The sequence below is a fragment of the Apodemus sylvaticus genome, chromosome 14 (genome assembly GCF_947179515.1).
Source record: "Apodemus sylvaticus chromosome 14, mApoSyl1.1, whole genome shotgun sequence".
NCBI lineage: Eukaryota > Metazoa > Chordata > Mammalia > Rodentia > Muridae > Apodemus > Apodemus sylvaticus.
Genome location: NC_067485.1, coordinates 32,606,831 through 32,631,270, shown reverse-complemented (window position 1 = coordinate 32,631,270; position 24,440 = coordinate 32,606,831). Strand labels below are relative to the sequence as shown.

The window sequence follows — 24,440 nt, the reverse complement described above, 5'->3', positions numbered from 1 at the left end:
TACTGCGCTTCCGGTAATCCACAGCATTAGCCCATGTGCATACTGACATCGGGGACAGCTGTTTCCAACTGTTCCTGCTACCTGTGCCTGGAGAACAGGTGAGTTCTGCTTGTTTATCCTCTATACCAAGGAGAGGGCTCAGCTGCACATTAAACAGGATGACACGTCTGAAGACTCTAACAAACACTTAAGTTTCAAATAATACTAATTATTACCATGACACTTGGTCATGATTTTCCACCTGTTGTCACACAAGAATAATAATTAAGAAACCGAAAAAATGCTATAATTAAAAGAAATATTACAGTGCCTGCAGCCCATTTTTCAAACAAACTCAAGATACGAATTTCTCACATATCAGTTTAGAACCCACAGCAAAAATCACTTGTTAGTTTAATTTTTTAGGCCACATCCCTAACTCTAGAAACAGTTCATTTTCAGGTTAACCCCACACCCTGTGCAAAGATCAAACTCAGATCTCACACGGCTAGGCAATGGTTCTGCCACTGAGCCATTCTCCAGACCTCAAGGTGCTTTTATGTTCCTATGCTCATATTCTGTAATGTTTAATTTATAGTTAGCTTTAGAATTGCAGGTAAGCCATGATGGCTCAGGCAGGGCTCCCACATGACCCATAGCAGCCCCCTATCATCAATACTTCATACAGTTAGGGTCCCTCATCACATCCAGGGAATGCCAAGGGGACAAGGCTACTGAGTGTAACTCCCCTTCAATGGCGTGTCTCTGGTGTCTCACAACTGCTACCTTCTTCTCCTACAGATGCCATCCAGAACTCTGCTGCACGGAGCCATCTTGATCTCCTTGACTCTGGTGGCTCTGGTCTGTCCTTGTTTCTTATGAACGCCTTGTAAGGAATCCAGGTGAGCTACTTTACAACTCTTCCTGGAGCTGGATATCCGGGTAGTTAGAACTCGGTGGTGATACATCACTGGGAGGAATCCCACAGGGCGGGCTGAGTGCCCCTCTGTGACAGCACAGGGCATGCGTGTGTCCATGTGTGTATGGCACAGTGTGCACAGGCCTGCTGGTGGCGCTAACAGGGTGGTTAGCTTGCTGTCTCTTTGCCATTAACAAATATCTCAGAGAGCAAGGCCTTACTACTGTGCAAACCCTCTTTTTCCTTGAGCCCCCCACCCCCGTCTTAGCTTTTCTCCATCAATGGATATCTTTTGCAACATTTCCCAGTTAGAGTGCATGGTGTCCTAATGGTGCTTTTCCTAACTTGTAACTGTGGCGGAGATCACATGGGCCCCGTCCCACCAACCCCATCAGGTCATCAATTTTCTGATTCTTTTTTTCTGAAGATCTTTAGTCAGCCTCGGAAGCATTCACAGTTTAGACTTCCTCCCTTCTAAGTTCTTCCTGGCATTATATTTTCAGTTTACTCCAACAGCAGAACAAAAGCATGCACAATATCCTTTTGTTAACTGGATGACTTGTCTATCTTCAGATAGTAAATATTATGACTAAGATTGAATGGATACTGCATTAAAGAACAAAAAAAATTTTTTTTCCTTTCAAACCTTGATGGGAACAACCCTTTTCTGCGGATGAAATCTATTGGGTCTACTAGCATAACTCGGTGAAACTGAGACCTCTGTTCCCTTCGTGTTACGGAGTCATGGCAGCACCACATCCGTGTGCTCTTGGGTATGATAAACATTTAGATCAACACAGGAAATGAATGCTTAAGTCTAAGTGGCTGTCTTTGCCAAGGCCCCAGAATATTGACAAGATTCTTCAGTACAACCAGTGCCTGCTGCCATCTGGTGGAGCCCTCACCACCTACAGCCGCAACATCCAAAGAGAAAAGGCAGGACACTCAAGGCCCAGGCAGGCCTGGTACATCAGCATCCCCAGAGAGGGGAATCTGTGGCAACCCCATGGCACCCGCCATCTCTCCGAAGGCTCGAGTGCAAGAAGAAATCCCCAAGAGAAGGAGAAACAGGCCTGTGTGGGTCTTGACCATCGACATCTATTTCTTAAATGGAGAGACTTGGAGATAATGACAGTGGTAGAGAGGGTTCGCCTTGGTGACCCTTAAGGGTCACAGCACAATCAATAACCAGAGTCCAGTGGAGGAGACCCAGGATCTGGAGATGATATGGCAAGATAAAAGTCATCCATTGTTCAGACAAACTGGACAAAGAGCCTCACTCCATGCAGTCAGCTGGATAGAAGGTTCTAGAGCTCAGGTGCTGGTTAACAAAGGTCCCCAGGCCCTTAAACTGTCCACTCTCTCTAAGACAACCCAGGAAGCTGCCACACAATGACTCACCAGATGGGCCACCTACCCTGTGTACTCACGGTCATGGACTCTCCCACTACAGGTCCCAGAACCCACCCACCCACCCACCCAGTTAGTCCATGCACACAACTGCAATGGTTGGTCATCCCTGGGTGACAAAGACACAACAGTAGATCACTCTATCCATGCCCCTCTTCCCTCCTCTCCCTACCCCTCCCACAGATGACTCTGAGCGCCTGTTCCATCAGCTGCTCACCATTAAGAAAGGCAATGATGGACAAGGGGCACCAAATCTCTCCCCTCGTTTCCACAAGTGAGGCCATGTTGGATCTCCTCTCAGGGTTCCCTTTCTTCTTGTAAGCTGATTGATTATAAGCCCTTTAGGCCACCATCTGGGGAACCCGGTCCTAGAAGCCACCAGCCTGAGCTCTTTTTCCTCCAAAGTATTCCTCAGCACCAAGGCCCAAAGCCACACCACAAGTGGTGTGTGCCTATAATTCCAGTACTGAGGAGGCTAACATAGTTAGGGAGGACTGCTGAGAGTTCAAGGCCAGCCTAGGCTACATGGTGAGTCAAAAGGTTAGCCTCCCAAAGAAACAAAAAATGAAACAAAAATACAATTCTCTAGACAATTCTCTAAGAGCATAGCCAGCTCTTAGGAAAACAGCAGCCAGACCACAGGGCTCCTTCCTTCCTATGTAGCTCCTACCGTGGCAACTTCACCTCACAGTGGCTGACTTTTGCTGCTAGAAGGCACAGTGCAATGACAATGCCAACAGTACTGAAGCTAAAAGTTTCCCTAAAGCCAATAGCAAAATTCAGCTCTGCCTCTCCGGGACTCCCTCACTTCTGCAGGTCAGCCTACTGACTCCCGCCTCTCCGGGGCTCCCTCACTTCCGCACGGCTTACTGACTCCCGCCTCTCAGGAGCTCCCTCACTTCCGCACGGCCTACTGACTCCAGTCATTACCTCAGAAATGCCTTCCTGGGGCTGGAGAAATGCTCAGCGGTTAAGAATACTTGATGCTCTTCCAGAAGACCCACTCTCAGTTCCCAGCACCCACCTGATGGCTCACAACCGTCTACAACTCCAGTGCTGAGAGCTCCAGTGCCTTCTTTAGCCTCTGTGGACACCAGGCACACACATGTAAATATACATACTACAGATGTGCAGACAGAACACATATACAGACACAAAATTAAAATAATAAATATTGTTTAAAGAGAATGCCTTGGTAATATTTTCACGATTATTATACTTTTTCTTAAGTAAATTCTAACTAATATGTCAAATTGACCCCTTTGGAATGACATACGCTGAAGTCACCAAGAGGAAGGCACTTACACTGCTTAGTAAGAACTCGGGGAACATTTCTCTGTTCCAGGGAAGTGACCTTCTGGAGCCCAAGGGTGGAGGCTGAGCCCACCCACCCCATTGCCACACTGGAAAGACCTTGCAACTACAGCCTCTCACATCTTCTCCGCAGTCCTCCCATATCTTCACTACAGTCCTCCCACACCTTCACTGCAGTCCTCCCACACCTTCACCATAGTCCTCCCACACCCACACTGCAGTCCTACCCCTTCACCATAGTCCTCCCACACTTTCACCATAGTCCTCCCACACCCTCACTGCAGTCCTCCCACACCTTCACTGCAGTCCTCCCACTTCATCAAGGCTCTTACCTGATATTTTAACGGGACTTTGAAAGCTGGGTTGGATCTTGTGGACATTATCATTTCTTAACACCTGATCCAGAGGCGATCTTTCAAAGAAGGTGAGCACAACCTCAGACCTAGAATACTGAAAATAAACACAGCGATTGCTAAAGATGTAAGGCTCTCCACGGCAGGTCCCACATGTGACCCCAACTGATGTGACGCTCAGGAGGTAGTCCTAGACCTGTGCAGGTTGTTTGATGGCCTGTGCCCAGTGACTGGATCACTGTAGCTTCTCTGTTTTGAGGTGGCTACAGGCAAGGCATCTCACGAGGGTGGGTGGCTCTGCCCTATGCACAAAGTTGACACATCACACCCAGCTCTCTCCTTTACCATCTGCTGGGTTGCTTCCACATGCCCCACTTTCCAGTGGGGAAAGCAGAACCTTTAAGAGCTAAAGAGTTCTGCCTGACCCTCCAGGTTCTTATTTACCCACATCAAGCTCACAGACTCAGTGTAGGGACAAATGTAACTAAACACCAACACCCAGCTGCCAGCATGGATGCTGACACTGCCCTTGGCTTCCCTGTGCCTGTTCTAAACCTGAGCAAGAAGAGGGTTCTGAGGGGAGGGAAGAGAAGCCTCCTGCTGCGGGAGAAGCCTCCTGCTGGGGAGAAGCCTCCTGCTGGGGAGAAGCCTCCTGCTGGGGAGAAGCCTCCTGCTGCTCACACCTCTCCTTCCACTCTGTCTTCAGGAGAGAAAAGGCTCCAGCAAGGAGTCCCACAGACATCTCCCTTCCTTCCATCTCCCGCTGGGACTTCTGGGAAGGAACACGGAGTGAGAGGCAGCTCCCTGCCTGTAAGCCTGGCGGTGACAGGCCACTCTACCACCCTGCTCACCTTGCAGGGCATGCTGATGACTGTCTCCAGCAGTTTCTCCACCTCGTTGAGCCTGGTCTCTATGTCGTGTGCACCCTTGATGGCGAGCAGTCCTAGAACAGAGACGGAAACGGCCAGGTCAGTTAGACGAGCAGCCTATTATGAAATACGTAACAGATACGTGACAGGTGTCCCTTGATGGGGTGACACCACCCCAGTGTCACCATCCGCAGCAAAATGTCCTATTCTTAAGGACGACACATCTCAGTGTCTCCCCAGAGTTCTTGAAACCACAGATAGAGCCCGACGCAGGAAGACAAAGCCTTTTCCATCCTGATTCAGCCTAAATCACAGCAGTACCCATGGCTGTCACTTTTACAGTTTAAACTGAGATGGAAAAGCTACCATGGATTTCGCCTTCAGACTGCAGACCCCTCCGCCTGCATTAGTGGGTTTTAGTTTCCTCGTTCAGGGGCTTCATAGCATCTCTGTGCCTGAACAGCCCGCATAGCCACTCTCCCATTTTATGAGCAGGATTGAGCAGAGGTGGGCTTATAGATCCTTGAGCAATGAGATAATGATTGGCAGTCAGGTGACATATCCATCGTGGAGACCCAAGACAAAGGAACCAGTCTCATCTCAGGGAAGGCAGGTTGGGACAGAAGGCTTAACAATTCATTGTGCTCCTCAGAATGGCGTGCAATTTGAAATGCAGGGATTGTTTAAATTGAGAGCTTTTGACCTAAAAGAACAGGAAACAAAGCCTCAGATAAAGGAGATTTAGTGCTTGCTCAGCCTTGTTATATCAAGTGCTAACCTGTAAGGTCCTGTGCTAACCTGTAAGGTCCCATGCTAACCTTCCCCTGAGAAGGCTATCAGTAATGTATGATTCTGCTGCAACCCATGTCAGTCACACACACACACACACACACACACACACACACACACACACACACATACACACACACACACACACACTGCCAGCGGAAGTAGAACAAGGGTGTACGATCCCCTGAAGTGGGGCATTCTGGGGCCATGCTACTAACACCTGGACACAGCAGGGCTTAACCAGAGACCCCTCAGTTGTCACCACTATGACGACTGCACAATGGTGGGTGGCCCAGAATCCACTACCCCTAATGACTCAGGAAAGGGCTCACTCTACCAATGACAGCTTCCCAGACCTCAAGGCCTGTGCAAAGGGAGCCCATATTTAGGAAAGGCATGTAAATGCAATGTTCAGAAGGAAAAATAGATCTCAGCGAAAACCCATGTGGGCATGACTCATGGCCCTCCCCAGGAAACCAAGCATCACAGGCTCTGCCAGGCTGTTGGGCTGCGCGGTATTTTATTTTAAAAATCTTACAGCTCAAAGCCGTATGTGGAGTTTTCTGTGTCTCCCACGAGCAACATGAAGGTAAGACATCTCACTTCAGCTTCTCCCACCAGCTTTTAAGGGATGGCAATAAGAGTTCTTTGTATGCTGGCTTTGCCCTGGACTCTGTATGACAGAATAGCAAAATCCCTGTTATCTTCGACAGAACCCCAGAGACCTAGATCCCAGGACTATGGTCAGTCCTGAAAAGCTTCTCTAGGGCTCTGGTTTTGCTAACAAAAGATAAAGTGCTAAGGTTTGGGGCAACTGACCACCTGTATCAATGACCACCTGTATCAATGACCACCTGCATCAATGACCACCTGCATCAATGACCACCTGTATCAATGACCACCTGCATCAATGACCACCTGCATCAACTGACCACCTGCATCAACTGACCACCTGCATCAATGACCACCTGCATCAATGACCACCTGCATCAATGACCACCTGTATCAACTGACTACCTGCATCAATGACGACCTGCATCAACTGACCACCTGCATCAATGACCACCTGCATCAATGACCACCTGCATCAACTGACCACCTGCATCAATGACCACCTGCATCAATGACCACCTGTATCAATTACCACCTGCATCAATGACCACCTGCATCAACTGACCACCTGCATCAACTGACCACCTGCATCAATGGCCACCTGCATCAATGACCACCTGTATCAGCTGACCACCTGCATCAACTGACCACCTGCATCAATGACCACCTGCATCAATGACCACCTGTATCAACTGACCACCTGCATCAATGACCACCTGCATCAATGACCACCTGCATCAATGATCACCTGCATCAATGACCACCTGCATCAATGACCACCTGCATCAACTGACCACAATCAAAATTTCTAAATTTTCTAATTTCTAAAACAACCTGATCAAAATTAGGGTGAACTCAAACCTGGGTGCTCCTGCCCAAGAATCTTCAGACGTAGTGAAAGAATATTTCTAAAAGGCCAGCTAGGCTATCCCCAGTGTCCACTCCAGGCCTCTTCCACCCGGCCTCCAAGTATGCAAATAGCCTTGCTTGTCCATAGTGTTTTCTGATCCTGCCCCTCCCTCCCTCCCTTCATCCTCCCTCCCTCTTCAGCCATACAGGCCACGGGAGGTCAGGCGTGGAATGTGAAAGACCCAGAGGTGACACACACTGCATCTGCATGTACTCGAGCACAATACCGCAACCACCACTAGAGTAACAGGCCGGGCCGCCCCTCCCTCTCTCCCTATGCCAAGTCCCACCCCTGTCTGATGAAGAAAGGAAAGGAGAAGAAAAGCAGAGATAGCAGGGTGACAAGAGGAGTCAGAGCCCTGAGCTCCTCAAGCAGATTTCAAATATTTGTGTGGAGAGAGAGAGAGAGAGAGAGAGAGAGAGAGAGAGAGAGAGAGAGAGAGAGAGATGGCAGGATGACATTTTGAACGTATATTGATTATATGACATTGGTCCTATAAGAGATACCACCTAGTAACAGCACAGCTGGCTCAGTTTGTGTAAATACACTCAGAATAGTTGCACAATGATAGAATTCTCTCAAAGACAGCTTTCAAAGCATCAGTCATTAAGAGGGCGTGGTTGTGTGCATACATAAAGACGCAGGTATTATTCTTGCAGCAGGTGGCTTTGAGCACCATTCCTTGCTACAGAGCAGTCTACGGAGGACAGAGCCTATTCCGAACTCCTTGGAATTATTTGTAAAGAGAAAACAAACAAACAAACAAACCACATAACATTCCTTCAGGGGGCTGCTTTTTTTCAAAGAGGCACAGTTGCCCTCCCGTTTCTGAGTCTACAGTCTTCCTTCTGAGTCCCCATCACGCTGACACACACAGCAGCTACACTTATTCCCTGAAAGCGTGACTCGTAGGAGACCACCCTCCTGTGCAGCCGGTGCATGGCCAGTCTACACCACGGTACAGGGTAGAAGCATCCATTCTGGAGTCTCAAAGGACGAGCTTTGATTCTTGATCATTGGATGTGGTAAAGGAGCCCGGGTTGTGCCTCTGTTCCCCTTGGTTGGGTTCCCAGCCTCCAACAGGGAGGGACACACCTCACTTTGCATCACAGTGCTAGTTTGAACGAGATGTCCCCAAGTAGGCTTGGATGGTTGAAGAGCTGGTGACACTGTTTAGGGAGGTTTAAGGGGTGTGGCCTTATTGGAGGAAGTACGTCACAAGAGGCAGTCTTTGAGAGTTTAAAAACCCACGCCGTTCCCAGTTCTCACTCTTCTTGCTTAGGGTTTACAATGTGAGCTCTCAGCCCCCCCGCTCCTGCTGCGTGCCCACTGCTGGCTCCCATGCTATCCCGTCTGGAGCTTTATGGCTATATGAGCTCTTCTTTCCATGAATTGCCCTGGTCTCTGTTTTATCACAGCAATAGCATCAACTACAATCAGTCTTTGGAGGCAGGCAGGTTTCTAGTGAACTGTGACTTTCAGATAAACCAGGAGGAACACAATAGTAGCGGCTTGTCTACTGAAAATACTTTTGCTCTTTGTCTCATGCCCAACACGAACTTCATGCCCTGTGCTCTGTCTTTGCTGTTACTCATTTCCCAGGATGCAGTGGAGAAAAGCAAGGGTGTCCTCCGGGCCTCTGGGAACAGCATCAGAACGGTTGCCCTGTTGGATGTGAGCCCAGAACACTTTGCCAGTCCCATGCCATTTCTCACAGCTCTGGAATAACACTGAGAAAACAGGTCCAGCTGTCCAACAGGTCTCCCATGCCCACAGTGCATCCTCTGGCTGGCACAGGCAGCCAGGAGAACACTGTTCGGGGCACAGGGGAATTCAGATTACAAGACCTTCCGGTTTGGTTGCATCTGCTTCCTTAGGCCGGTCTGTGCTTCTGAATGAAAGCCAATTTGGAAATGTAAGTGTGCTTGAGACCTGAACAAGGGGAGGCATCTGTATGGGGAAGGAAGCCCGTGGGACCTCACAGGCGAACACAGAAAGGACAGGCTGTGAGACAGAGGTGCTTTCAGCAGTTATGGCCCTGTGCCAGCTCTTTGGTGACAATCAAGCTAGCAGTCTAGGTCAGCTTCCTTAAGGAGCCATATCCTGTCTCCAAGAACCCCCCTCTCTCTCTCAAGTAACAAGGAACTCTGGTCCCTTCCCTGGGTGGCCCAGCAGCTTTGCAAACCAGTGGATTCCTCTGCATTCACTGAAGTTTTCCTAACAGTACGGCAACCTGATGACCATCGCTGTAGTAACAGCTCCTGGGTTAGGGAGCACAGCCTGAAGAAGCAGGGAGGAGCCAGCATCCAGCATCCCTGCACTTAACCTCTATCAGCCTCTAGGCTGACAAGGCCTGTGCTTCTGACAGCCCCAAACCCCAAAGCTCACAGGGCTGTTTCCTTGGGGTCCTGGATATCATTTCCCTTCTATCAACTTTAAAGTGTTTTCTATTAAAAAGTATCTTAACATGAAATAAACACATCCATGCATGGACACGTGCACATGCACACTCGAGTATACACACACACACACATGCACACGCACACGTATACGCACACACACACAGGCACCCCCACAGGCACCCCCCCACACACACAGGCACCCACACAGGCACCCACACACAGAGACACACACACAAGCACACACACACCTCTCCCCCTACTCTGAGACTGCAGTGCAGAAATTGAAATAAATTTTCCTCTGGAAACTTCTGATTGTTTCACACTTCTGGAGTTTCTTAGTTCACAGATAGTGGGATACCCAAATACCTGATGTCACTGTACTACTAATACTCAGACTCTCGGAGCACAATCTGGGAAAGGCGGGGCTCTGAGAGCCTTCTGCATATGAGTCTCTGCTTTAGTTTTCAGGACCAGGTGACAGGAGCCCTGGGTCAGCAGGGTGGCTACTGGCACAGTGCCCTATCTTCTCACATTCTCACCCTTTCCTATTGCACCTGCTAAGTCTTTTCCTTGGGACTCAGGTCATTTGGCTCTTAAGGGCTTAGGCTGGCTTCTCCAAATATTACCGTTTCAACTTTATCTTTTAATGTATTTAAATACAATAACTTTGGAGTACCTGATGCTTCTTGTTCTGATATTCCAAATATCACTAGAGGTTTAAGAAAAGACATGGACTGCCCAGGGGTCCTTTCTCCCGAAAGGATTTATCCTTGCAAGAAAAGAACAGAGAATTTGTTTGTGCTTAACTGGTTTTGTCAAAAGCAAAGGCCTGTTTTATTCCTGGAACAAGACCTGAATGAAGCAGGCGCGTAAGAGCTGTGATTTCCAATCAGCGTCTAACATGATTTTGTTATTCTGAAATTGTAATGCAGGTGAACAAGGTAATTGTGACTGCACAGATGCATTCAAAAGTAAGGGTCACTGGGAGGCTGTAGTTCTGAAGGTGACCAGCAGAGGGTGCCAACACACCACATAAACCCAAGGAATTCTCTCAAACTCAAAATGATTTTGCCCACAACTCAAAATGGGAAGAATTTGACCCAGAAGGCGTCATTCTCCCTGAAAATTTTCAAGTTCCTGACAAAGTTTAATTACTCATATAATTTCAGCTTATAAAGTTTACCAACACATAGTTTGTGACACGAGAATTTTATCCAAGTTTAGTACAAGCAGTTAAGTTAAACGCTTAAAAATATATTAACAATATCATATATTTCAGCAACCAAAATACAGAAAAACTGGGGGACTAAATGTCAGCCTGGTTGGGTATGGTGGTGTATTACTTCAATCCTGGCATTTAGGATGCAGAGGCAGGCCTGGTCCACACAGGGAGTTCCAGGCCAGCTAGATCCACACTGTAGTGAGACCCTATTTCAAAAATGAGTCAGCCTAGAGCTGCCCCACTTCACCCCAGGGGTGTGGCTTTAGCCTCACCAGAACATAGCTTGTGGTTGTTTTATAATTAGCCACTTTTAGCGAAAGTAAACACCTGCTTTATTCCTGGAACCAAAACTCAATGAGGCAAGCATAAACAAATTCGTTTCCTAATCTCAGCAGCCTGGGTCTGAAGTCCCACGGTTCTGTTAAACAGAGCTCGGTCTCCATACTTTTGACAAATGCCACAGGCAGGCTTCCTCTGCAGAAGACTTGGTGGGTCGGGTGAGGTGGGGTGAGGGGCCGGAGAAGCACTTCTAACGTTAGTGCTTCCTCTGCAGGGGAATCTGGTTAATAAAGGGCAGAGATGAAGAGGCGGTCAGCAGAGAAGACATGCATTAAGGGTAGTCCATGGCCCACAGCACCTGCCCCTCTTAAGAGGGAGGAAGCTTTATGACTCTCCACAAAGAGCAGCCCTGGGGGGGGGGGAACTTTTTGCTGGGGCCAGATAACAAACTGCATTGAAATGACTTCTTGTCCATTTAACAAATGCGCCCATCAATGTACTGTGCACGGAAGCGCAGGGCTCAGAAAGGCCGACTGGATTTCCTTGTGTTCTGTGAGAGAGGTGCACAGGGTCTTGGGGCTGGGGGTTACTGAAAGGCTGAATACAACACAAATTCTGGAAACAACAGACTTCACCTCTTTTTAGGAAAACATTCAATAATTTCTAAATATCTCCTTCCCTCCTTCTTGCTTGTAGGCTGGCTTGCTGGGGATAGAACCATAGAACCAGAGGCTTGAACCCTTGATACTCAGCAGGGACCCCTGACTCTAAACAGGTACTCCTGCCCTGAGACCCAAAGTGCAGAGACTACGATCAGGTCGCCTGGTGGAGGTTCCAAAGTCCTGGAAACCCCGAGTGAGTCTTTGCTCAGTGCTGGAGCACAGTATGAGCGCACGGCACACACATGTGCAAGTGTGTGTTGACACAGGACGGAACAGCAAGGAACACAAAACGTTCCCTTGAGCCCTACCACACGCCAGAGGACTCTGGCTGGCCGGCCTGCCCCTCCCTTCCGTCCCATTGAGCAGAGCACAGCCAGGCTTGCAGGGGTCACAGAGAGAGGGGGAAGAAGTGTCATTTTGTTCACGGCTCTCCAGGGATGAAAAGCTGGAGGGAGGGGCAGGAGGGGTGGAGCCAGACGGAAACTTCCCTGGAACCTGCAGGAGGAAGCAGTTCTTCCTTCCTCTTCTAAAGCTTCCTGTTCCTAGCAGGGCCTCCAAAAGAGGCCCAGCTGTTTTCTCCAAGTGAGAAAGAAAAATGCATCTGAATGGAACTTTCTGATTTCCCCCAGTTTCCTAATCCGTGTCCCCTCTGTTCACCACTTCTCTCCCACCTAGAGCAAAATTCCCTCCCCAGAACTCAGGCGGTTCTTAGAAGCCCAGTCACAGGCCAGGCATGGTGGCTCGCGCCTGTAGCTCCAGCATCCAGGAAGCCGGCCCAGACCACAGGATGAGACCCTACTTAAGGAAACAAAAAACACTTAGCCATTCTTTTCCTACTGCGCTGGGTGGAAATCAATCCTAAAATCTTTCGTACTAGGCATACTGTCCCCTAAGCTACCCCTCCTGGCCCTGCCAGTTGAGCTTAAATAAAAGACACGAGCTATCTGCCCATTTTCACCTCTCCACACACAAAGGACACACTGTCTAAAGTTCACAAACCACAGATTTTGGGGATGCCATGGCCGGAACCCTGCCTCTCCTGGACATTTGTGCCGTCCACAAGGTGGTCAGGAGGCATACATTGACTGCTCATGGTGGGCAGGGCTCAGGCCCCAGGACACACAGAGCATGCGCCACTCACTCCAGCGGGAGGAGGCCGGAAGGCGGAACAGATGTGGCAGCATGGAGGTGCACAGGAGGCCCTGAGGCTGAGCAACGCGTGTCTGTCGGTAAGACCTGAGGCAGAGAGACAGACAAGCCCCGAGGAGCTTAAGAAGTTCACAGCTTCCCAGGCAGGTTCTGGCTGCAAGCACGCCACATGCTTGGCGATTCTACTTCTTGGAGTGACTCACACCCTGACCCAGGATTCCTCGGGGATTCAAGTCTGACCCACACCAAGCAACAAGTACTAGTTTGGGACCTGATGAAGACGTCGGCCCAATCAGTCCCACTGTGGAACGAGGTACCTTCTCTCTTAGTCACTGGGCAGGGGGTGGGGGTGTCACAGCTGCAGACGGCGGCGCTGTTGGGAGCAGCGGGCAGGCTCTTAGGTGGGTCAGCTTTGTAGGATGCTCAGTCTGGTCTCCACGTCCTCCTGCCTAGAGCCCTTTTACTGGGGTTACAGGGGTTACTCTGGGCATAAGACAGACTGCTTGATAAAGCCACCAAGTCCACGTGTCTAGCCTAGTGCTGGGCATCTCGTGGCTACAATTATTCCGTAGAATGCACCACGTTGCCACACGATGTTCTTATTGCTAGCAAATCAAGAACGAGCCACCAGCAAAACAGGGGAGGGCAGGGTAGCAGGCAAATTAGCATAAAATATGTGTATGTACTGTGACCATGAAACCTATCACTGTATATGCTTACCAGAAAACAGGAGGAGGAGGGAGAGGAGGAGGGAGAGGAGGAGGGAGAGGAGGAGGGAGGCAGAAATGCCAAACTCTGAGGATTAGGCTACTTGGCTGAAAGCCCCAAGGCACAGAGCAAAAGGTGGTGCCCCCCCCCCTTCAGACCTGGCTGTGTACCCAATCTCCCAGGCCCTCAGTGTCCTCACACAGACAAGGTGACAACAGGACACTACACACAGAGTCCCTTCCACTCCCCTCCTTTCCCAGTTCTGTCCAAGTTCAGCAACATGTTTTCCCCATCCGCAAAGGGCAAGCAGACATCTGTTCTCCAAACAAACGGGAAAGGGGAGTCTGCGTGTGTAAGTTCCAAGGAATAACTTGTTGCCGCCATCACTCAACCTGGGGGATGGGATGAGGACTGGCCCCAGCCCTCAGTGTCATCACAGCAGCCCGTGAGCACACAGGCCAGCGACTTGACCCTCTTCAGGGGACCGCGGCTGCCAGGAATGAACTGCACAGGGCCACGGCTACTCTGGCCCCTCCAAGGTCTCTCAGGGTCTTCTCCAGAACGAGAAGTGACAGAACACAACCTTTTAAGTGATCGCAACTGAAAAACAGACAGTACACGCATATTGTGACCCAAAGATGGCAAAAATAGCATCGCTGTGGGGCTGGGGGCATAGCTCAGAAGCAGAGTGGATATGTAGAATTCCCCCACCCCCGCGTGCGCAGAAAATATAAAAATACTATAGCCATCTTTCTGTGTCATGGCAGTGCCAACCCATGGCACCTTGTGCCCTCAATCTATTGTCCCCAGCCTGCTGCTGGCCCAAGGGAAGTCACGATGGCCTGGCCTTCACCGTTGAGGCCACTCAAGCGAAGCACACGCTGGCTTGTACGGCACTGCCCGCCCCCTGCACCCTCCCAAGATGGAGCCCACACTTCTCACTTGCCGCACGCTGAGTTCTGTGGAGCGGTACCTCATTGGTTCTCTCTGCCTTTTTATCCACACGGACTGTGGCTGCTCTTAGCGTCCACTACACACAATGCAGGAATGGGTCTCCTTTCAGTTCTGGGAAGCGTCTGCCAAAGCGGCAGGGGAACAGCAGGCCCAAACTGGGTTTTGAAATGGAAGGGACCTGAGTTTGTGGAGAGGCCCCCTTGAGTGTGCAGGGTCAGGGGCGCCTGGCCTGCAGGCTCACAGAGAGGCCTGGTGGAGAAGAGGAGACGGGCTTCTCTCTCCAGCATCGCACGGGAGAAGCCATGATGGAGGTGCAAGATGCCGGACCGGCTATGTCAGTTTTAACTGGCTCCATCTACACCTGGCTCCATCTAATGCCAAACAAAAAAGAGGGAGAGAGGGAGGGGGAGCACCCCAGGACAGGGTGGGTGAGAGGGGCTCTATACATGAATGAATGAATGAATGAATGAATGAATGAATGAATGGATGAATGGTGAGTCAGACGAAATGGTCAAATCCAAAAAAATGAAAGCTGCCCAGACAGGATGGCCGGATGTCCCTGGGGAAGCTCTGCGTGGGGATGAGGCTTCAGCAAATGCGGAGGGCGGCATCTAACATGCCACCATCAAAGGCCAGGCAGAAGGCAACTCTATAGCCCACTCAGCTATCCAGACCCACCTACAGCAGTGCCTCCGAGCGGCAGCTGGTCCTCCCTGTTTGCCGGTGACATCACACCTGATGTCCAGGTGAGGACAACGTGGTGGGAAGCTGGGGACCCAGGGACAGAGCACAGATCTGGGATGTGGAGCCAGGGGCTCCGTCAGTGTCCAGCTGCTCCTGTTACTCTCCTGTGTCTGGGAAGATACAGTGCCCTGTACACTGAAGGACATCCCCTACACATTGGGGATGAAACTGATCACAGCAAGGACAGGAACGCCATGCGCAGGTTCACGTTACAGTCTGGGCTGCTCAATGCCAGGTTCCGGATTGACCCCCTCAGCCAGCCCTTCCTTCTCCACTACAGCCCAGTGTGCCAGAACTCCAGGCCTGTGCTGTGGGCCACACACCAACCTCTAGTCTCTCTGCGCCTCCAGGGATTTCCCCTCCAGGCCAGTGTACAGACAACCCCCATGTCGCGCCTCCATCACACCTGGTCCCAGCAGCCCTCCAACTTCCTCCATGGTCTCCCTGCTCGATTGGGTCTATCTTAGCACATGAGCTAGAGTTCATCTCACACCAAATCAACTGCCTGGCTCCGAGTCCTCAGTGAGGACAGAGATCATGACTGACGGTCATGTGCCTCCCCACCTCCCTAAGGTACACTCTCCACTGTAGCTATAATGACCTCTCCACTGCTAATCCCCAACCCCAAAGTATTCTCCATCTGCCTGGAGGCCCCAGCTGACTACTGCTTTGGTTTTTTCCTTTGAATCTCTAACTCAGTGAGATCATCCTTGACTCCCTTGTCTAAAAACTAAACACGCTCCCTGTCCCCTAAAAGTCATTGCCTCTTTTGTACCTTCCGTAGTATTGTTTCTTCTAGTATGTATCATATTTTGTTGCTTATAGATCTTGTTAGTTAGTGCATGTCTCCTAACCAAAAGGCAGCCATCAAAAAGGATGGTGAAAGGTTCCTGGCAGCCGATGTGTGATCAACATAAATGAATGTAAACCCAAAATGTAGTCACCAAAAGTCTAAGCTGACCTGGCGGCTTTGAAATAGAATCTGCAGCAGCAGAGATAACTAGGCCAGCTCAGACGTCACGGCTCTGCCACGGGTGCTTGCTACAAAGAGGATCAAAATTCTCCAAGAGTCTCAAATGGTCAAGAGGAAACACTTGCACGTTTCTACCTTTACGCGCAGGCCGTCCCACATGTGCGAGATGTAGACAGATGGAGAGGTCTTGCTCACAATCTGAAGCCGTAGGTATCGTCACATAGCACAGGGGACTTAAACACAAGATACAGCCATGCGTGAAGGAGAGCAGAAAAGTAAGAGGGGACGCCTTAGCAACTCAGACGCAATGTCCACAGGAAGCAGCCACCTCCCCCTCCCAGGGCTGGAGGACATACAACACAACAAGAAGTGGCTCTACCAGCCCTGGGTCAGAAACTTCCAACCTGCTGCTCGTTAGTGTCTGGAGAGACTGGTTGCATGAAAAAATCCTACAGGAGAGAAGCCAGACTGAGACCAGCACTGTGTTATCTCATCCAAACACAAGGCCGGAGAGGTGAGGCAGTGGGAGCACGGTGCCTCCACCCCACGCAGGGGTACCATTATCCCTGCCTGTGTCCCCGGGGTGCATAAAAAGGCTCTGGACATCTACCAAACATAACATCACGGAAGAGGAATAAAGCCTGATTCTCTCCATCTAAAACCTCTTCAGGGGGCTGGTGAGATGGCTCTGCAGTTAAGAGCACTGACTGCTCTTCCGAAAGTCCTGAGTTCAAATCCCAGCAACCACATGGTGGCTCACAACCATTTGTACTGAGCTCTGACGCCCTCTTCTGGTGTGTCTAAAGACAGCTACAGTGTACTTACATGCAAATAATAATAAACCTCTCTCGTGGCAATACTGCAGGAACAAGACAGAGGGCTCAGCGCCTCTTCAACTGCATGAAGATTCAGAAATGTGAAGTAGAGCCATGGCCTCCCCGCTCTTCTGGGTGTCAAGAGCTACTACCAGCCTATTCCCAGGGAAGATTTTCTAATGAAAACCAGATAACATAAATTGAACCCAGCTCAGAAACTCCAATAAACACAGACTTCGGGATCTCTCTGACCGACAGAAATTAAACTGCCAACACTCCACACAGCTGGACACCTTTCCTGTTGGTAGTTTGAAGATATGATTTTTAATGCAAATAAATAAATAAATTTGCATGGAAAAGAGGTAGAATCTTCTTTTGTGTTACTAGGGGGTATTTCACTCGACTTTCCCTAGACTTGAAAGGATCAATGAAAGAAAAAGGACCTTGGTGGTTTTGTGGAAGAAATTGAGGGTGGCACTATGGGAGAATTGAGCAGGGAAAGGAGAACCGGAAAGGACCATGATTCGGGGTCACCTGTCTCCTGCTCTCAGGGTTCTTCATGACATCCAGGGAGGATGAGGTGGACCCTCGCAAGAGGTTTGCATCAGCTAGGACCGGGCACCAGTGATGGGCAGTTCTGATGGTCACATAGCAGGGTGTCAGCCACTGTGTCTCACCCCAGCTGTCCGCCCCTGTCCCCCACCCCAGCTCCATCACTACATCCAGCCCACTCCTCCCTACCCTTCAGATACCTGAGGGCAGCTCTCCCAGCTCTTGGTTTTCACCCAGTTCTAACCACTTCTAAATACTTCCTGTAGACTAAGAGTCGAGGCTACACTGCAGGGCTGGGACTCCAGATGGTTGTATAAAATGCAAAAGAGGCCAGGTGAACAAAGAGAAGATGGTTTCCTCCCCTCTGCTTCAGGGAAGGCCTGCTCACCTGTGACTCCACACTGAAGTCACATCCCTTCCCCGCGCTCTCTGCCACCACCAGCACCCCTGGCCAGAAGGTGCTGGCAGTGAACAAGTGTCATTTACAGACACTTACTGTCACCAGATACAACCGGGCATTTCGTCCCTCACAAAAACCCACAGGCAATAGGTACCCTCACAGAGGATGGCTCTAGTGTGTGGTCACCGCAGAGCGCTGGGACCGCTTAGAGGGAGAGCCAGGTAGTTCAACTTGTTTATGGCCTTCCTTGCTCCAGAAAGAAGAGAAAACCACCCACCCCTCCTTACGCTTTCCTGACTCAGACACCCATTTGTTAACTTTAAAAACAACAACAACAACAACAAATAGCGAATTTAAAACAATAAAAACAGGTCTAATCTGGAAATGGTGCTCAGTCACTGGGAGGGGCTGGGAAGGAGATCTAAGCGGGGCTTGTCACTCTGGGCCTCCACACTCACTGGGTTTTGGGACTCTATCCAAATGATGTGTCTGCCAGGAGCTCATGTGTCATGGGAATGGAGCTAATTACCCACATAATCCACACATTGGTGGGACCTATCACCAGAGGGAAGCAAAGGTTATCTCAAGCCCTTAGCCAGACAGGCAGCCAAGGAGACGTGTACTGGCTAACCTTGAGTAGCTTTGCCCGGAGCTGTCACAGGATGGCTGCTCTGAGGATTCTGCAAAAATGAGGGCTTGGAGCCGGGCGGTGGTGGCGCACGCTTGTAATCCCAGCACTCTGGGAGGCAGAGGCAGGCGGATTTCTGAGTTCGAGGCCAGCATGGTCTACAGAGTGAGTTCCAGGACAGCCAGGGCTATACAGAGAAACCCTGTCTCGAAAAAAAAAAAAAAAAAAAAAAAAAAAGACCAGAGGGCTTGGTCCACGGGTCTCGGAGCCCCGGGAGGCCATGCACCGGGAGGTGGGGGTGGGAGTCTGCTCAGAAGCTCTACTGATCCCCCCATCCCCACTGCCTAGCCCGCTAACTGCACCACACTTCATTCTTCCCCATCTCTATCAAGGTCTCTCTATCTCCCCACTCTTCCAGTCCTTTTGCTGGCCTTAGGAAAGGGGAAGCCACTGCTGTTTGAGAAAACAACAGTCACGGCCAACCAGGACTGTCACAAGGCCAGGGAGGAGGCGGCCGTGGCTAATCAAATCCGAATGTGGACCCAACTCAGGGGTGGGGACCCTGGGTTGGCCGGACAGATGCAGGCGGGGCGGCCCCCTCCTAGGAGAGGTGGGAAAGATTGCTGCGTGGCACCTCGCTTTCAGGCTCAGCTGTCCTGGGGCAGAATACGGATGGGGGGGGCCTCTCCCGGGCGGGACGTGAGCAGAGATCATACCCGCTGCGATCCTCCCAGTTCCGATAGTCTATAACTGTCTCTACTCTTTCCAGCAAACCCACTCCAGCCGCCACTGGTTCTCCGTAGCGGCGGGGACCCAGTAGCTGTCAGCTCTGGATGTCGCCTCCGCAAAGCGGAGCCTATGCTTCTTCGCAAGCGGCTCTCTCTTTGGGACAGTCAGGCAAGAGTCCTGATGACCTTGTCCCCTTCCCTACCCATCTCATTTATCCTCCAAGAGTGTGCGCCCCAGGCTCCGTGCCGGCTCCTAATCGTTTCTGAACGACCGTTTTGGAAAGCCGGGGTCTAGATGTCCTCCGTCAGTTGCCACAGAGCTACAGAGTTTTAAGTAACTCTTCCCGCGGACTTCACTGCACTTTGGCGCGATCTCGTCGCTACGTGCCTCCCCAGAGCCCCTCCCGCAGCCCGCAGCTCCCCGCATCCCCCGGCGCCCCGTGTCCCCAGTCCCGCAGCCCCACACCTTGCCGCAGCGGCGCGCGCGCCAGCTCAGACCGGTCCTCGGGGAAGGCGTCGCGGAGGCGCTTGCACAGGCGGCCCAGGTCCGCGAAGCTGCGGTGCAGGTAGAGCACGCTGCGGTCCGACCACTCGGTGCGGATCTCGAAGAACTCCTCCTCATCGCCACGCCGGCTGACGATGAGCCTGCGGATCCCGTTCACCCAGCAGCCGCGCACGAACATGTTCACGAGAGATGTGCCCTCAAACACCGCCGAGGCCATGCCGCGGGCGGCGCATGCCCCTGCCGCCGGGGGCGCCCTCGGCCCCCCGCCTGGGGTCCGCCTGGGCAGAGTGGGGTCCGGGCAGGGGCGATCAGGGGTTCTCCGTGGGACGCGGTCGATCTCCCGCAACGGCAGTTAAGAGTCCCAGTGGGGAGAAGTTGGTGCCCCGCGATGTGTCCCAGCTCTGCTCGCACTCTGGGGCGGCTACGTGCGGCCCGCGCTCAGGGCGGCGCCGCCAGGAGTCTGTCCGACTGCACGGGCTGCGGCTTTATAAGGCACTTCCCATCGCGGGCGGCGCGGGCGTCGACGTCGAGTCCCGGCTGCGGCGCCTCCCTCCTGCCTCCCGCTGACCCGCCGCGGGCGGTCCCGGCCCGGAGCTCCACGCACAGCGCCGCCTCCTCAGTCTGCGGGCTGCTAGGCGGGGCGGGACCTGCGCTCTCCCGGCGCGCAGGGCGACTTTCTTCTCGTTCCTACTCCATATCCTCGGGATTCTCCAACCCGGAGTTGAGCACTCAGTTAGGCCCACACGGGGGTGGGATCGACACGTCGCTGGAGTCCAGAGTCCCGGGGCGGTGCCGCACGGGGCGGGGGACGCGGGCTCCTACCAAGCGGGAATCGGGGACAGTGGGACTGGTGCAGGACCCCGCGCCGCCCTCGATCGGCCCGGACTGGGCCGGGACTCGGGCTGGCCCGCCCCGTGTCCCCTCGGTTACCGGCGTCTCCGCCCCGGGTCCTCCCGCGCATTCCGGTCGTGCCTTAGCTTGACGGAGGCCCGAGACGCGGCGGGACAGACTGACTGGAGGACAAGACCGTGTGCTTCTTAGAAGAGGACCCCCGCCCCGGAGGTCGGCCGGCCGGCCACCCTTGGGGTTGTCCACCAACAAATTATGGGACAGAATCGTAGTGGACAGTGGTCCCTGGAGAGAGCAACTGGGAGAAGCTTAGGAAGTCCTACTGGCAGAGCTGCCCACTGAGAATGAATGTATCACACTGCTGCCAACTGAAAAACTGTCTAGCATTAAGGATTGTAAGTTGATTCCAGACACATTCTTCTGCCCACAACAGGGGAGAAAGACTGTGCTTTTTACACTGTTCCGAAGAGTCAGTGAACAGAAACATCAGAAGTTGGCAACAGGTATTCCTTCTCTGGACCTCACTGACCCTGATTTCTGTTGACCTGTCATCCCGGCAGGGTCGGGTACTTAGATCACTTTTGTCACTGAAGAAACCAGCTGGGCAAGAGAGTACCCCTCCTCCTATTTACCAAAAAGTTCTGCTGAGGCACTCCTGTGCCAGCCCCCACTCCTGCCTGAAACCAAGTCCCTTCTGAAGCTGTCCCCTCCCCCAGCATCATCCCCAAGACCCCCTAAAAATACGCTCTTCAAACACCCATCTTTAAGACAGAGTTTGCTGGGAACAATCAAGTCTTCAGTTCGCTGCGGGTCAAGTGGCCTAGCTCGGAGAGGCTGGCCTCCACTTTGAGTCCATCATTTCTGAGCGCTGAAGGAAGTGTTTTCTTATTAATAGAAGTTGCTTAAAGAGATCTAGAAGTAAAACTAGATGGTGGAGTAAAAGCAGTCATTGTTGGAAAGTTACTGGTTAGAACACACCATCTTTTATGCTGCTTAGAGCATTTATTAATCACTTTTCTATACAGCCTTGAAACTTCATTTTACTACTTTAAAAAAGGGGGTGGGGGATGGTACAGGTCTGGAGTGGCTCACATGTGTAATTCAAGTAACCCAGGCAGGGACAGGAAGACTTTATGAAGCTGGAGGCCAAGGTTTCACAGTGCTTTCCCATCCCTTCCCTTCCCCTCCCTTCCCCACTCCTTTTTTGTCTCTGTCTCTGTCACTCTTTGTGTGTGTGTGTGTGTGTGTGTATGTGTGTGTGCGCGTGCGTGCACACATACACACACACACACACACACACACACGCATACCTTTCTCTGCTCTCTCCTCTCACTGTCCCTCTTTCTCTGTTTCTCTGTGTCTGTTTCTGTCTTTCTCTGTCTCTCTGTACACACACACACACACACACACACACACACACACACACACCCTTCAGAACAAGAATAAACACCAAGTCCCTATTCCCTTATCCCCCATTCTTTGTGATATAAGATCTCACTTTGTAGCTCAGGCTGACTCAAAACACTGCTCCTTCTGCCTTAGTCTCTGGAGTGCTGAGTTTGGAGGCATGTGCCACTCTGAAATGGTCTTTGAATCATTTTTTTTTCATATCTCAAATTTTCTCACTTGACTAATAAATAGAATAATTTCACAAATATGTGCATGCCACAGAAACATTTAGGACCTGTATTTCTAACCTGTGAAAATCAGATGATTTTGACAAGAACAAAAGTATTTGCTTCTAAGGGAACACTTAGAAGATTGATTTGATGTTTCCATTGAAATAAGCCCTTGGTAGGCAGCTAGCAGGACTTAGCTAAAACTAAAAATATGTATAACTTATGGCCCAACAGTTCCTCCAAGGAGTAAGTTTCCCAATTCTAGAAAATACCTCTGTGTGCACACTAAGAAACTTGTACCAAGCAACTGTGGTTGCACTGTTTGCTAGTGTGTAGATTCTCTTCCAGAGGGGGAATGAGCTACTGTCGTGTAAGCAGGGGTCTACCATACAGATGAAAACATAAATCAATTCCAGCCCTGACTGCTACAATACCTGGCAAAATGTGCTCATTAGTACAATAGTGATTTCCTGGGCAGTGGGAACATGGAATGCTGGGTAATGCTCCACTGTAGGGATTTCATGACTGGTACTGGAAACCTGGTCAAGAGCCCATTACTGGGGAGATCATAGACCCTGGGAAACATGATAATTGTATCACGAAAGGGTCGTGTTGTTGATTGCCTTCTAAATATTATAGTCTTACTTATGGATTTGTGTTGCTTTCAACTCTAGTTAAAGTCTCTTTTTGCAGAGGGATAAGAGTTGATGTAGAGACTTCTGTGGTCTAAGTGCCCAAATATAAGTCGCTGTGAATGCTCAGCTGTAGATGAGTCATCTGTATTAATCTCCCCCAATCCCATCTAAGGATCAGAGAACATCACAGAGAAGGGAGCAGAAAGAATGTATGTTGGTGGGTGGGGAGGAGCCATCACATGCCGACTTCTGGACAGGACATGGTCGTTGTGTACCTCAATCATGGGAGCTATAGTTACTGGCACTAGGCAAGGCTTGGAACCAAAAGTGTTTTCTGATATGTTTACAAACATTACTAGGCTGACCATCCCTAATCTGAAATCCAAAAAGAGTCAAAATCGAACTTTTTGAACAGCATTTCAAATTAAGTCGGGACTTTAAAGCACGAATTCAAAAACTCGCCAGTACTGTGGAGGGCAGTGAACACCTTTGAGGGCCTGGATTACATAAATGTCAGTAACAGACACACGGGACATGGAGTGGTTTCGGGTTATAAGTCAAGCTTATTGGCTGATTCAGTGCTGGGAGGTATATAATAGAATGTGAAAATGGAGAGCAAACAGGAGCTGTCTGGGTCACCTGCTCCACAGCCAGGCCAGGTTTACAATTACCAAGTTGTATCCAAGGCAGAGCCTTGCTCACAGGTAAGAGCTTTGGGAACCAGATACTTCAATTCCATCCATAGGACTAAATAGCAGGTTTGTATACAAGTCTGCGTGGAATTCAAAGTCTGTATTTCTGGGGATTTAGGGGGGGTGGATATTCAGTTGAATTTCTTCTGTGATTGTCTTACTTTTATTTATTTATTTTCTTTAAGTTTTTTTTTTCTTTCTCTCTTTTCTTTCAGAGTGAAGAGAAAAAAAAAGTACCAGAAAGACTGGAAGCCTTTTCCCCAGCTGACCCTGAGTGACCCATGTATTTGGCAACAGACTGCATCATAAAAGCAGGGACCTCAGAGCTGTGAGCAGGTTTCAGGGATTGACTGGTATGAGTTTCAGCAGCCCAAGAGCATGGGGAGGTCATTATTTCTAGACAAAGGAGGAAGCCAGGGGTAGGGACCTCCAGAGCAGGGACCTAGCCCCAAACCAAGGTGTAAAATAAGCCTGGGTGCTCAACCTAGAGCACGGAGTGAGGATGAGCCAGAATTTGTTGCCCCAGGGAAACTTGGGATCTGGTAGAGCCAGCTTTTGTAACCCCACCTACCCGCCTCTCTGGCCCAATCTTCCCAGCATTCATAGTTGGAGCAAAGGCAGCCTGATTTCATCCCTTGCTTGGGGAGTTTGGAGACTTTTGCCTCACTAGTTACTCTGTCAACAATATGATGTGCATGAAGGCATCCTGCAGTTTATCTGTTTCTCCTCAAAACAGAAGCAATGAGACCTCAGAGTCGTGTACAGTTTT

The 24,440-nt window shown here is 50.6% G+C and overlaps 2 protein-coding genes across 3 annotated transcripts in view; one reads left to right on the top strand and one right to left on the bottom strand.

Moving 5' to 3' along the window:
• Pxdc1 (PX domain containing 1) overlaps positions 1-20,340 on the bottom strand; it is a 27,807-nt gene extending 7,467 nt beyond the window's left edge. The window contains exons 1-4 of one of the 2 annotated variants that reach the window (XM_052157673.1): positions 19,838-20,340; positions 4,827-4,918; positions 3,955-4,072; positions 3,333-3,392 (exon numbers count right to left, since the gene is read on the bottom strand). In XM_052157673.1, the coding sequence (XP_052013633.1) occupies positions 3,333-3,392; positions 3,955-4,072; positions 4,827-4,918; positions 19,838-20,093 (526 nt within the window). In that variant the 5' untranslated portion in view covers positions 20,094-20,340. The remainder of the gene's footprint in view (positions 1-3,332; positions 3,393-3,954; positions 4,073-4,826; positions 4,919-19,837) is intronic. The other variant, XM_052157674.1, reaches the window with a different exon arrangement.
• On the top strand, positions 16,502-24,440 carry LOC127664532 (translation initiation factor IF-2-like). Its single transcript, XM_052156601.1, has 5 exons — positions 16,502-16,523; positions 19,080-19,253; positions 19,413-19,535; positions 19,768-21,228; positions 23,887-24,440. Exons 1-4 carry the CDS (start codon positions 16,502-16,504, stop codon positions 20,856-20,858), a joined length of 1,410 nt encoding a protein of 469 aa, XP_052012561.1. The 3' UTR covers positions 20,859-21,228; positions 23,887-24,440.